This window comes from Psammomys obesus, unplaced genomic scaffold, assembly GCF_907164565.1.
Source record: "Psammomys obesus unplaced genomic scaffold, mPsaObe1.curated_primary_1811, whole genome shotgun sequence".
NCBI classification, from domain to species: domain Eukaryota; kingdom Metazoa; phylum Chordata; class Mammalia; order Rodentia; family Muridae; genus Psammomys; species Psammomys obesus.
In genome coordinates, this window is record NW_026585691.1 from 572,042 (window position 1) to 584,963 (window position 12,922).

Sequence of the window (12,922 nt, forward strand, 5' to 3'; positions counted from 1 at the left end):
TGTGTGTGTGTGTGTGTGTGTGTGTGTGTGTGTGTGTGTGTGTGTGTCTGTGTGTGTGTGTAGAGAAGTAAAGAGACTAGCCTAACACAGCACTCAAGTGTCAAGCTGAGAACTTCAATACAGGGCTGCTACGCTCTACGGCACTGAGTGCTTGAAGTTAATAGATTTACAGTTCTTTACATGAAAGGACACTAATAAGGCTAAATATAAACAAAGGCTGTTAAGATGTTAAAGGTATCATAAACTGTACTTAGCAGGCAACCCACACTCTAAAAAATACCAGCTTCTAAATACTACCACTGAGATGGGTTTCTAGTTTACATATTTAGTGCCGCCAGATCCTGAAGACACTTGACCTGAGCTTACATCAAGCAGTGAACAGTAAGAAAGCTGCATGGAGAAGCTCTGGCTTGAAGACAAGCAGGACACCCAATGCCTGCAGGGCTAGCTGAGAAGGGAGTGAGAGAAACAATGAGCAAGGCAAGCGGAGTAAAGGGTGCATGCCTGAGAAAGAGCAAGAAAAAAGGGCCAAGGGGAAAGGAAAGGGAAAGGTTTGAATGAGAAGGATCTTTTTCTGTGTGGTGCTGGGATTAAGCAGATCAAGACACTTGAAAAGAAGTGAGAAAACGAAGTCTTCCTTATAGCAACAGTTTTCAACGCACTCTTGATATCTCCTACAGACTTCATTTCACCTTTGCCTATGGCCTATAGAGGGGGAAACAGGTACTACTCTATTTTGAAGGGCTAATGAAACTGAGGCACAGATTATACAATATGCTTATGATCATGTGACTGCTTGGATGGCTTAGGCAGTAAAAACCAAGAAGAAAGGCCAAGGATACCAAGAGGCAGTACCGAATGAACAAGAACCATGAAGTTCCACTAATTTTCCTTCTATACAACAGAGTTTATTTGAACCTTCAGGCCTAGCCCCATGACCATTCCAATCCATCCATCCACCCACCCACCCATCCATCCATGCATCCATCCACCCATCCATGCATCCAGCAGTGTTAGAAACTGAAGGAGCTCACATGGTAAGAAGGACTGCCACTGAGCTCTTTTCCCAGCATTAGTTTTATATTTTAAGTACATATCTGCCTCTTAGCAATAAAAGGGCATATCCCCCACAGAAACCCCCAAAGGTTACATTTTCTGAAGTTCAGAAACCTGTGTTCTCATATGTATGCTGCATATTTTCTGGGGGGGAAAAAAAACTGAAGTAGCAAACAAGTTTACTTTCATCAGTACATTTCAGTGTTTTAATAAGGAACAAGTAAGTTTTCAATGTCCCTACATTTTAAAGGACACACTAACTAATCTAATACAGAAGTAGTAAGTGTCCTTCACGGGGGCTCCAAACCCTGTTCACACACAGAAACTGAGAAGAGGCTAATCAACACTGAGATCTGGACCTACAGCTTCAACCTTCAAACCTGGAACTACCCCAGGGTTCCTATTAATATTTGTGATGAAACTAAGCAATATAGATAGATGATAGATAGATAGATAGATAGATAGATAGATAGATAGATAGATAGATAGAGTGAATGAAAATTAAAAAAAAAAAAGGTATGTGTGCTCTAGTTGAAACAAGGAACCAGAGAAGAAAACAAAAGCTGCAAGAATGCTAGGAATGAAATTCCACTTGTACTGTTGTGTCACAAGGAGCCACTGCACACAAAGATCCTCCAAAACAACAGTGGCTACGGACCCTCAAGGCACTATCTAGGCCCAACCTTTTTTTTTTTAATTAATTGCAGTTTATTCACTTTGTATCCCCCCCTGTATCTCCCTTTCTCCTCCCCTTCCAACCCTACCCTTTCTTCCCCACCTGTGCCCCTCCCCTAGTCCACTGATAAGGGAGGTCCTCCTCCCCTTCCTTCTGATCCTAGTCTATAGGCCCAACCTTTTATATATCATCTCACGCTGTTAATTTTGTCTGTAATTTCCCCCAAAGTTTGTAAAATTGTTTGGGCTCATAAGATACTTTCTTCACAATCAAAACAACATCTAGCCCTTCTGTCCCCCTTTTCAGTAGTGTCCAAATGGTTCCTCCACTCACAGTGAAAGTTTAATAAGTGTTAAATAATACAGAATGCCAGAGTAGAACAAGAAGTTACAATACGCTTCTCTCCTTCAGGAACTGGTGGCGTCTACTTATTTTCTCTGAAAGACAAACTTCTTCGTCCTTTTTGCCTCCTCTTCTCTGACTTCCCTTCTCTTTGGACTAGGGTTTCAAAAGGGCTTCCTGTAAATTAGGCAATCCTTCTACTAAGATAATCACAGCCTTGTTTTTACTTTTTTACTTTGAGACAGAGTCTCACTTAGTTACACAGGCTAACCTAGAACTAATCAGGCAGGTTTTAATTTTAAAATTCTCTTGTCTCACCCCCTGAGTAGCGTGAACTACAGCCCTGCTTCCCCAGGACAGGCTATGTATTATCTATCTATAACAGAGTGAGACATTTCACACAAACTCTTCAGAGGAGCCTCATAACCTCAATAAAACTTGTTAAAAAAAATTTAAACTAATGTAGTAATTATCATCTGAGATTTACAAAAATAATTTCATTTCCTTCCCATGCATGGGAAGGAATTTATGAACTGAATTACATTCCTAGCTCTCAAAGTCCATTTCTAGTAAAGTATTTTTGTAAAAGAAATATTATAAATACACCATTAATGGAATTAAGTTCTAAACTAATAGTGGGGCTGGGCATGATGGCACGTACTTTTTTTTGTGGGGTGAAGGGTTGAGACAGGGTTTCTCTTTGTAGCTTTGGCTGTCCTGGACTTGCTTTGTAGACTAGCAAAGCAAGTAGACTAGGCTGGTTTCAAACTCACAAATATCCGCCTGGATGGCACAAACTTTTAATCCCAGCACCCAGGAAGCAGAAGCAGGTGGATCTCTGTGAGTTCCAAGCAGCCTGGCTTACATGAATTGCAGGCCAGCTAAAACTACATAGTGAGTTCCTTCCTAAAAACAAAACAGCCAAGCAAGCAAACCCAGAACCCTCATAGTGGGACTCAGACGTTACGAGCATTTGAAGAACAGAGTTTTGTTAACAAAGGTTTGTAACTAGTGGTGGAGACAGAAGAAGTGCTGGGGGCTTGCTGGCTTCTAGGCTAGGTCAGACTACCTGGTCTCAGAGGCACATCAAAGAGCGACAGAAGAGGATGTTGATGCAGTCTCTGGCTTCTGTTGGTGCATAATTCACAACACATGCAAGCATGTATGCATGCTCACAGGCCATTCTAATACTGAACATCGTAACGGCAGGAGTATTCTTAACCAGAAATAATCAAGGATGTTCACTAGCACCTATGTTATGTTTAAGAAGTTCCAGCTAGTAGAAGAAATAAATGAGGCTTATGTTATGCATTAACAAACAAATGGCAATTTCAAACTAAATTCTACCTTCTTGGAAAGACTAAGAAGTCAACTAAAGCCAATATATGGACTAAAGTAGGAAACAAGAATATGCACAAACAAGAAGCTTCCAAATAAGGCAAAAATAGATAACCCTAGAAATGTAACAGAGCGAAAGATGCACTAGAAATCCTAATAATGAAAAACACAGGAATTAAAAAGGATGCAGGACTTACAAAGACAGCTATTAAACCTATTCAGTTACTGAGGAACAGCAAGGGGATTCTGAGCAAACAGAGAAATGTAGTTCCTGACACCTATAACACTACCGATTACTATTAAAATCCTCCCTGTCTCCCTATTCATCTGTGACACTAAAGAAATCTTACTGAGTCTGAGAAAGACCTAGAGGTAGAGTGAGAATGTGTGTGGTTAAGAAATTCTACAGTGCATGTGGCAAAAGAAATATGAAGGTTCACTGTGCTTCATGCTAATAACTTTACCAAGTCCTTCTCTGTAACTTCTCTCTGAGCTTAACTCGTATTTCCTACCTCACAGACTGGAGAAATCACCCAGACAGAACTTACCTCTCCAGTCCCTCTAGTTGTTTTATCATCCTATTAAAGAAGCTGTCCTTCCTAGCTATCTTGAGCTACCTTAAAGGATGCAATTCACTGCTGATTATTCCTCTTTCCTCTGAATGATCCTGCCACCATCCAGACACATTAAAAATTCTTTCTTTAAGACAAGGAACTTTCAATCTCACAGTCCCTCCGACTCATCTTCTCCCCTGAGTGACAGACTTATAATTCACTATGCCTACAGCTTACCTCCAGCCTATCACAACTGAACACTTCTTGCTAATGCCACCAGCGTGCTCTCCATTCAAACAGTTATTTTGTGTCCCTAAGTTCATTTGTGTGTGCATGTAAAGGGAAGACATTGACACTGGGTGTTCCTCAGTCACTCTAGGCTAAGGCCCCCATGAACACTTCTGTAATAGCTGGCTCCTAAGAGGTGACTGCTGTATAATTTTTGGCATCTACCACAACTACTGAACCACTCTAACTAGTGACTTAGCTCTAATGGAAACATGTAAGCTTTCTGCTTACCTCTGACGTTTCCTACAAAGCCCTGAAAGGTCCCTGAAGCTATTTCCACCTTGCACTTCAGTCACAGTGTAGGACTTTCAGATGCTTGGGAAAGACGAGGCTCATCTCTGCACCACACTGCTTTGTCTCCTCTGCACTGCTCCCTATCTCCCTCCGAGCGAAGCCCTTCCCTGACCCAACTCCCCTTTCAAGTACTTGACTACCCTAAGATCACCAGCCGGTCCCACGTTACAGCACGGAAACAGATGGACATTCCTTTGTGCGTACACACGAAGGCCCCAGGAGACGAGGATTTGTCCTCTCTACAGTGTATTATGCAGGGTATAACACAGTCAATGTCTTTTAACCCATGGACAGTAGGGTTAACATTAAAAAGCTACAATCATTTTTAAACAATTTAAAAGATTATCCTAGAAAACAAATGTTACAATAAGAAACAGTATAGAAAAAGTTCAGAAACTGGAGCAGAATATTAACAATTATGTACATAACAAGGGTGGCTTCAGAATTACCATTTACTTAGTGGTATCAGAGCTGGGTTGACTAACAAGTGAAAATAATATTCTTATACAACATATGGATTAAATATTTAAAAATAAAACAAAAAGAACTTCATAGTCTAGTAGTCTAGCTTATAACATCAGCTTGGGAAGCATGGATAGACTGAACATTATGGGAAGGGGAAAGACTACAAAGCAAAAAAAAAAACCACCTGGTTAATATTTGGTACTATGAAAATTTATACCTACATATAAATAATCACATAAATAAAAAGCTAGCAAACTAGAGACAAATATTTACAGGATGTAACAAAGGGTGAATTCTCAACATATTTAACCTAGTAAGAAAAGAACAAAAGAAAAATGGATATGGGTGCAGATTTAAAATGTAAACAGTTAAAAACACCAAATATGTTCACTCTTCTCAAGAACAAAAGGGGTACTAAATGCTAACATTTACTTAATGCTAAAGATTTTTTAAAAGATAATAGTGTTTGCAGGCATACAAATAAACACTATAAATCAGAGAACACATTTGTACATCTTTGGTGAAAGCCATCTGTCAACGCATACAAAATTGCTAAAAATTCCTCATGCTCTTTGGCTCAAAAATTCTACTGAGAATTTACTATAAGGATATCATCATTCACGTATACAAAGCTACAGCTGCCAGGACAGTACTAGGTATTCAATGTCAGAAAATAGGTTAAACAGTGGCATGTTCTTATAACCATGTTGATACAGCCATTTAAAATGCTGCAAAAGAATATATAATGACATAGGAAGACACATGATAAATTACTGACTGAAAAACCAATGGAGACTACATGATTCAACAGGAACAGGCTTAAGACTCACTGTGAGACGAAAGTCCTTTTCTGCTCATTTATACTATAATTCACATATAAGCTCAGGTAGCCATGGTGGTTAACACTTCTTTATGACAGGAAAATAGCTACAAACTAAAGCTTACTTACTCTTCCGATTTCTGCAGTCCAAGAAACAACAATGGTATTTGGTACTGTGGTGGACAATCGGACAAGTGAGGTGATATTAATTGGTCGGCTAGGTCGCTTTGGTTCCACACCATTTTTAGTAGGTGGAAGGTAACCCTAAGGAAAAAAAAAAATTATTTCTACTATTTCCACAATTGTTTCCATTTCTTAAAAAAAAAAATTCACAAAGTACAGGCTAGAAAGAAATGTTTTCATTAAAAAGAAGGGACGCAAACAACGCTTGTGAGTTATCTACGCAATGATCTCTCTAAACAACCTACCAGGTTCATTTTAAGCCTGAGAAAAATAGCTGTGACAGAAATTCAAATTCTCTTAAATAAAGAATCAGAATGCGTTCACAATGGCTTAAGGAGGTACACAAGGAGCATTCTGAGGGAAACCAACACTGCTCTCACCTCACCCCAGCTAAGGTACAGCAGCACCCCACACTCTGCTCTACCTCAGGCTCACAGACTTACAGCAATATAGCTACGACTGACATACATCTCCCTAAAACACAGCATAACACTCACGGGCACCTCAAAAAGCTATAATTTTCTCTCTATGGTTCATACCAAAACTACTACCTAGAGTCAGCAAGTCTCACCTAATCACATACAATAACATACAGACACACATATGTCTTCTTCCTGTGGTAGTGGGGCTGAACACAAGGTTTTTTCAATACTAAGCAAGCACTCTACCACTGAGCAGGCATCCTTAGTCCCCAAAATGATAATTAAAACCCTCTAAGATGACGTATGTAATAGTCACATAGGTAATGTAATTCAAAATTGCTTTTACAACTTACTGGAAGGCTGCAAGGTTTTGTATTCACTTTCACACAAAGGTTGGGAGGGAAGTGATCTTCTTGTGGACAACTGGTTTCTGATAAACAAAACCTAAATGGCAAAGATCAGGTTTAATTTCCTTTATTAAAAGATAACCTCTAACATTTTTTATTTGATAGCTAACTTGAAGGATGATCAATTTTAAAACAGAAAAAGAACAAACAATAAAAACAGTATTTTTACATAAAGAATAAGCATATGAAACAGGCTTTTATAGCAAGGTTGGCCTTTGAACAGAAGTCTGAACCATACAGGCCCTGTGCTGTGTGCACACACATGTGCATAAACTTGTGACGCCTTAAACACCCTGGAAGGCCAAGCACAGTGGCGCACGCCTGTCGTCCCAGACCTCTGTGAGTTCAAGGCCAGCCTGCTCTACAAAGCAAGTCCAGGACAGCCAAGGCTGCACGGAGAAACCCTGTCTCCAAAAATTAAAAAAAAAAAAAAAAGGAAGAAAAACAAGTTAGTCCAGATGTTGAAAACATTAAAAATTTAGATAGCTTATGAATATATAAACTATATGTAGATAATAGTGTTCCAAGTTACCACAATACGTATATGACTTAAATGTTGAAAGCCCATCAAACTTTTGCACATAGACGAATCACACCTGGTACCATACTCAATCAAAGAAAACAAAACAAAGCTGAGATATTAAGTCACAATTGCACAAAACTGTATTCCACATTCTGCTGCTGGAGGGACGTCACAGATGCCTCCTGTTTCTGTGCAACTGGAACAGACCTTATGCATGTGCTGGGGACAGGAAGTAATAAGGAATTAACAATAAACCATTTCTCAGTGTCTGTAGGAGCGCACAGAGTGAGGACAAGAATCTCAGAGCTGCGCCCGGTCTCTAAAACAGTGAGTTTCAGTGCTAAGAACGGCCACTTCGCACTGCTGGCATGCAGGCATCTCTTCAACCCAGCCCTTCAATCCTGTAATGTCAGTCAGAGCAGAAAGAGCCACAGGTGGCTCTCGTTCATTTTCATCAAACATAGCACATATAGAACGTGTCCTAACTGGTCAACTATTCTAGTCATGGTTAGGTTTCGGAGGAGAGTCCAAAGTTACACGTGGCTGGGCTCGGTGACCACACCTTCAGTCCTAGCACCACAGAAGCAGAAGTAGAGGGATCTCTGGGAGTTCTACACCAGCCAGGGCTATGTAGCAACACCCTTTCTTGAACAACCAAAAGATTAAATGTGGATTTATGACAAGGAGTGCGAGTTTGCTTACTTAACTCTTTCTACCTCTGCTAAACCACTTAAGATCAACAGCAAATAATTCCATCAAGCATCTGGATTAGCAGTTGTAACTACCAACCTACAGGAGAGTTCATGATGACTTCAGAATTTATTTAACTATTTTATGAGAAGGCAGCTTTCTCAAACATTATTAGCAGGTGTTAAAAGGTTATTTTTTCAGCTTTTAATTTTTTGAAATTATAATTACACCATGTCTCTATTTTCCTCCTTCTAACCTCTTCTAGGATTCCCTCCCTTCTCTTCAATTGTTGAGTGTGCATATTTCTAAATATATAACTACAACATGCTCAATCCATATGATGTTACTTGTATACATACGTCTTCAATGCTGATCATTTGGTATGGGTAACTAACTGCTGTGCTCTTCCCTGAAAAAGAGTATTTTTTTTTTTTCTCAGTATTCCTTAGTTACTTGTAGTTCTTTGTCTATGACTGAGGAGGCCTCATGAAGTCCCAATTATTTTTTCTTTTCTTTCTAAGGTTCTGTAGTTGAATAAACTTAAAAAAAAAAAAACAAACAAACCTGTATCAAAACAATTAAAGCTTCTATATTAAAGATTTTCCCAGAGCTTCAAACAAGCTCATGTGCACTATAAATCCAGGAGGAAGATAAAGCACACAGTAAGCAGTTCTTAGATGGCCTCTGAAACATTTTCTGGTTCTCAGTAGACTATATTGAAAACAGATTGCGGGGCCAAAATCTCACCTCCAAGACCAAGTTCCATCCAATGAGTCAAGAAGCTCCTTCACTACTAGAGAACAAAGATGGAGCAATCACAGCATTTGTGCTACTTTTGCCTAAAGCAGAGTACTATTTTAAAAAAAATCACAAAACATTTATTTCTAATCTTTTGGGAAAATCTTTATAATTTCTCATCCTATTTATTGCCTGACTTTTACTGAGCTAGAGAAGTAGCTTTTTTAAATTTTCTGTCCCCAATATCCACCTGTACCTCATTCCATCTTCACAGTGAACTCTGGCATCTTTGGGCTGTAGAGGAGGCGAGCCCTCCTTGTTCACCCTGTGGAAGATCCACCACAGGCAGTCATCTGCTCTTACTCTCTGCTGTGAGGCCTTAGTCTGCGGGCTGGAAGCTGAGTGCTGGGATGGTCCACGTAAAGGAATCACTTTACCATGCCAAAGAGCATGAGCGCTCACTCTCTCTCATTTTTAGGCCACAGTTTCTAATAGACTCTCAGTTGGGTAAGAAATACTGATCTACAATAACTTGCTAGAAATATTCCTAGTAAACAGATATCATAGAGTTCACAGGACTATCTCTAAACCCAGTAGAGATCTCCATTACAGGTTATTTCTTTTATCGTTGTTGCTTTTTTTTTTTTTTGAGACAGGTCTTACCCAGGCTAGTAATCTTCCTGCCTCTGCCTCCTGAGTGCTAGGATGATAGGAGTGTGTCACTACATCTGACTTACAACAATAAAAGGAGGCCACAAGTATTATTACACCAGAATTATTACAGCACAGTAAAAAGTTCAAACAGACACTACAATACCTGAATCTGTAGGAAAAGAATAATTTACCCAAATGACTCTAATTCAATTACATAAAGGGTGAAATGCTAACTTTCCAAAAAAAAAAAAAAAAAAAAGGGGCCAACAGGAGGCCGTTTCTGTGAGACGCTTCACAAGAATAGAAGCAAGGGGCCCACAAATGAAAAGAGACCAGATGTTTAATAATAACCAGACTATCTTTCAGGGTTTAGATAAGCATTCACAGTGAGAAATGAAAAAGCACTTGATACAGTAGCTTAGCAATGGGAAGATGGGAAGACAAGGGGATGAGAACGACTACTGCATTAAGATACAAAGACTGACTTAACAAATGGCCAAAACAACACAAAAGGTTTTAGGTAGTTTTTGTCCATGAAGAGCTGAAGGTAAGTTTTAATTTAAAATTGCTAAGAAAGTTTGAGTGTGATGTCTTACAATTTTAATCCTAACACTCTGTGAGATCCCAGATCTCTGTGAATTTGAGACTAGCCTAGTCTATATAGCATATTGAAGGCCAGCCAGGGCTATATAGTAAAAACAAACAAAAAAGGAAATTAAAAAAAAAAAAAGGGTAGGGATACAATAGTCTTCTATTAAAAAAAAAAATGTATGTGTGTCTGTGTGTTTCTAAGAACACGTGTGTGTAGGTGACTGGGGAGGCCAGAAGAAGGCATCAGATCCCCTGGAGCTGGAGTTACAGGGGGCTGTGAGCTGCTGGATGTGGGTGCTGCTAACAAATTCTGATCCTCTGTAAAGGCAAGTGTTCTTAATCAAGCCATCTCTCCAATCCCAGCTAAACCATTTTTAACCATCAAGATTCCCTTGGGATTTCTAAATTAGCTGCTGTGTTGGTTAATCTTATGTCGATTTGAACAAGGAAGGAACCTGAACTGATAAGTTGCTTCTACAAGACCAGGCTGTAGGCAAGCCCACAGGGCATTTTCTTAATTAGTGGTTGACTAATTGGATCCAATTCATGGTGGGTGGTGCCACTAACTACTGGGCTGGTGATCTTGACTACTATAAGAAAGCACGCTGAAGCAAGTGGCAGAGGTAGGTGGATCTCTGAGTCTGAGGCCAGCCTGGTCTACACAGCAAGTTCCAAAACAGCCAAGGCTATGTAAAGAGACCCTGTCTCAAAAAATAAATCAAAGCAACAAAAACAAAAGGAAGCCAGGCAAGTGATAAGGGGCAAGCCAGTGATCAGTGTTTCTCCAAGGCTTCTGCACCAACTCCTGCCTCCAGGTTCCCAATCAGTCCTGAGTTCCCATCTTGGTTTCCCTTAAGGGACTGTGACTCAGGATAGGTAGGCCAAATAAACCCTTTCCTTCCGGAGTAGTTCTGGGTCATGATGTTTCCTAAGAGCAATAGTGACCCTAAGATAGCTAGTATCTAAGAAAGATAATCTTCCTTCAAAAGTTAAGTCATATTTGTTGCACATGAATAGAAAATAGTGAGCATACTCACTAGATCTTAGTGTGAATGATGCTTTCCAAGCTTTATTTTGGTCTTGGAGTCTAGAGGTCATACACAAAACAGAGGAAGGCAGTGGACTTCCAGTCAGTGGGTGTGCAATGGGTGGAAGATATGAAGAAGGAGGAGACAATGGCAGCTCCAGTAGAGCCACAAGTAAATATGACAAAAAGCAACATTTGAAGCAGGTGGAAAATAAATAGCTGGGAGTGGTAGCTCACACTTGTAATTCCAGCACTGGGAAGACAGAGGCAGGAGGATTGCTGTAAGTTTCCAGCCATTTTGGGCTACTGTGTGAGACTTTACCTCAAAAACAAACAATAACAATATCCATGGGGAAGCACTGAAAGATGGCTAAGCAGGTAAAGGTGCTTGCAGTCAAACCTGGAAATCCAAGTTCTATTCCCGGAACCTATATATTAGAAGACAAGATGTGACTGCCTCAAGTTGTCCTCTAAACCCCACATGCACACGTAGCAAGCAAACAGAAAAGACAAAAAAAGGTGAAAAAATATGCAGACATAAGAAGTACAGAACATTACAGCCTCATGTAATTAATTATGAGGGCACTGCCTTTTGTCCTTTAATTTGTTCAGTCATTCTCACAGCCTGCTCCTGACAGAGGATGAAGTACCAGTCCTGTGCAAGCATACCTTTGCCAGTGTCTTTTAGAACCAAGTCTCACTATTACAGAGGTGAGGTGAGAGGTGTGTGCGTGGCTCCGTGAAGTTGGGCTGGGGTGTAGACTGTGCTCTTCTCAGGGCCACTGGTGCAAATTAAAACTGGTGCACTTTTAATTTGTATGTGACTGTTGTTACCAGGTTTACAGGGAAAACAGCTCACAGAGGAAATCAACTGTTTTGTTTCCTTTTATCTCTTATTCCATAGGGACATGGATACTCACTGAGTTAGAAAAGCAACGAAATGGATTATATAAGGAAAAAAAAAAAAGAGGGGCTAGAGAACTAGCTTAGCGGCTAACAGCACTGGCTTCTCTTGCAGAGGACCCAGGTTCAATTCCCAGCACCCACATGGCAGCTCACACATGTCTATAACTGCAATTTCGGACCTTCTGACACCCTCACATTCGGGCAAAACACCAATGCACCTGGAATAAAAATAAATAAAACTTAACAAAGCTTGAGAAGGCGTGGCTGCAAGCCTAAGTTGGCATGCTTCAGCACATTTTCTGAAAACATCCACAAAATGTCTCACGTGAGTTCTGAATTAGGGCCCATTAAACTACAAATGAAAAAGGATGGGGGGGGGGTTAGAATATCTGGCGACTGCGTGCATGAAACTGCAGACTGCAAAGCTAACTACCAGAGATCCTCCTGAGCCTCCTCCTAAGTGCTGGGTTAAAGCTCATGCCACCACACCACCCAAAAGTTAATACTTGGCAAGTGTCGTTAAAGACACCATCAGTTGCAGCTTCCCAGTCACCAGAAGACAGGCACTATGGAGAAGACCCAAATGGCGCAACAAGCAGAGCCTCTCAGGATGCTTTCTCTTCCTAAGTAGCTCACCCAATGTCTTCAATTCATTTCTTGAACATTGAGGGGATTTTCTAAAAGTTAATTTCTAAGGAACATCATATTTTAAAATTTGAGTATATATTATAGTCAACACTGTACCTTAATTGGACCTGCACTGTGAAGTCACATTTGGTCCCAGAAATATCCCTAAAATAGAATAAAGAATAAAAATTATTTTTAAATATATACACAAAGAAATGTCATTACATTCCTGAATACCAAAAATGTCAACAGTGTCATGTCCCTGTCCCTGTCCGTGTGTGTGTGTGTGTGTGTGTGTGTGTGTGTGTGTGTGTGTGTGTG

The 12,922-nt window shown here is 40.1% G+C and overlaps 1 protein-coding gene across 2 annotated transcripts in view; it reads right to left on the reverse strand.

The window, feature by feature from the left end:
• The window catches only part of Pias1 (protein inhibitor of activated STAT 1), a 109,400-nt gene that overhangs the window by 33,119 nt on the left and 63,359 nt on the right, over positions 1 to 12,922 (reverse strand). For both annotated transcript variants that reach the window (XM_055597072.1, XM_055597079.1), the window contains exons 4-6: positions 12,719 to 12,766; positions 6,792 to 6,882; positions 5,963 to 6,097 (exon numbers count right to left, since the gene is read on the reverse strand). In XM_055597072.1, the coding sequence (XP_055453047.1) occupies positions 5,963 to 6,097; positions 6,792 to 6,882; positions 12,719 to 12,766 (274 nt within the window). The remainder of the gene's footprint in view (positions 1 to 5,962; positions 6,098 to 6,791; positions 6,883 to 12,718; positions 12,767 to 12,922) is intronic.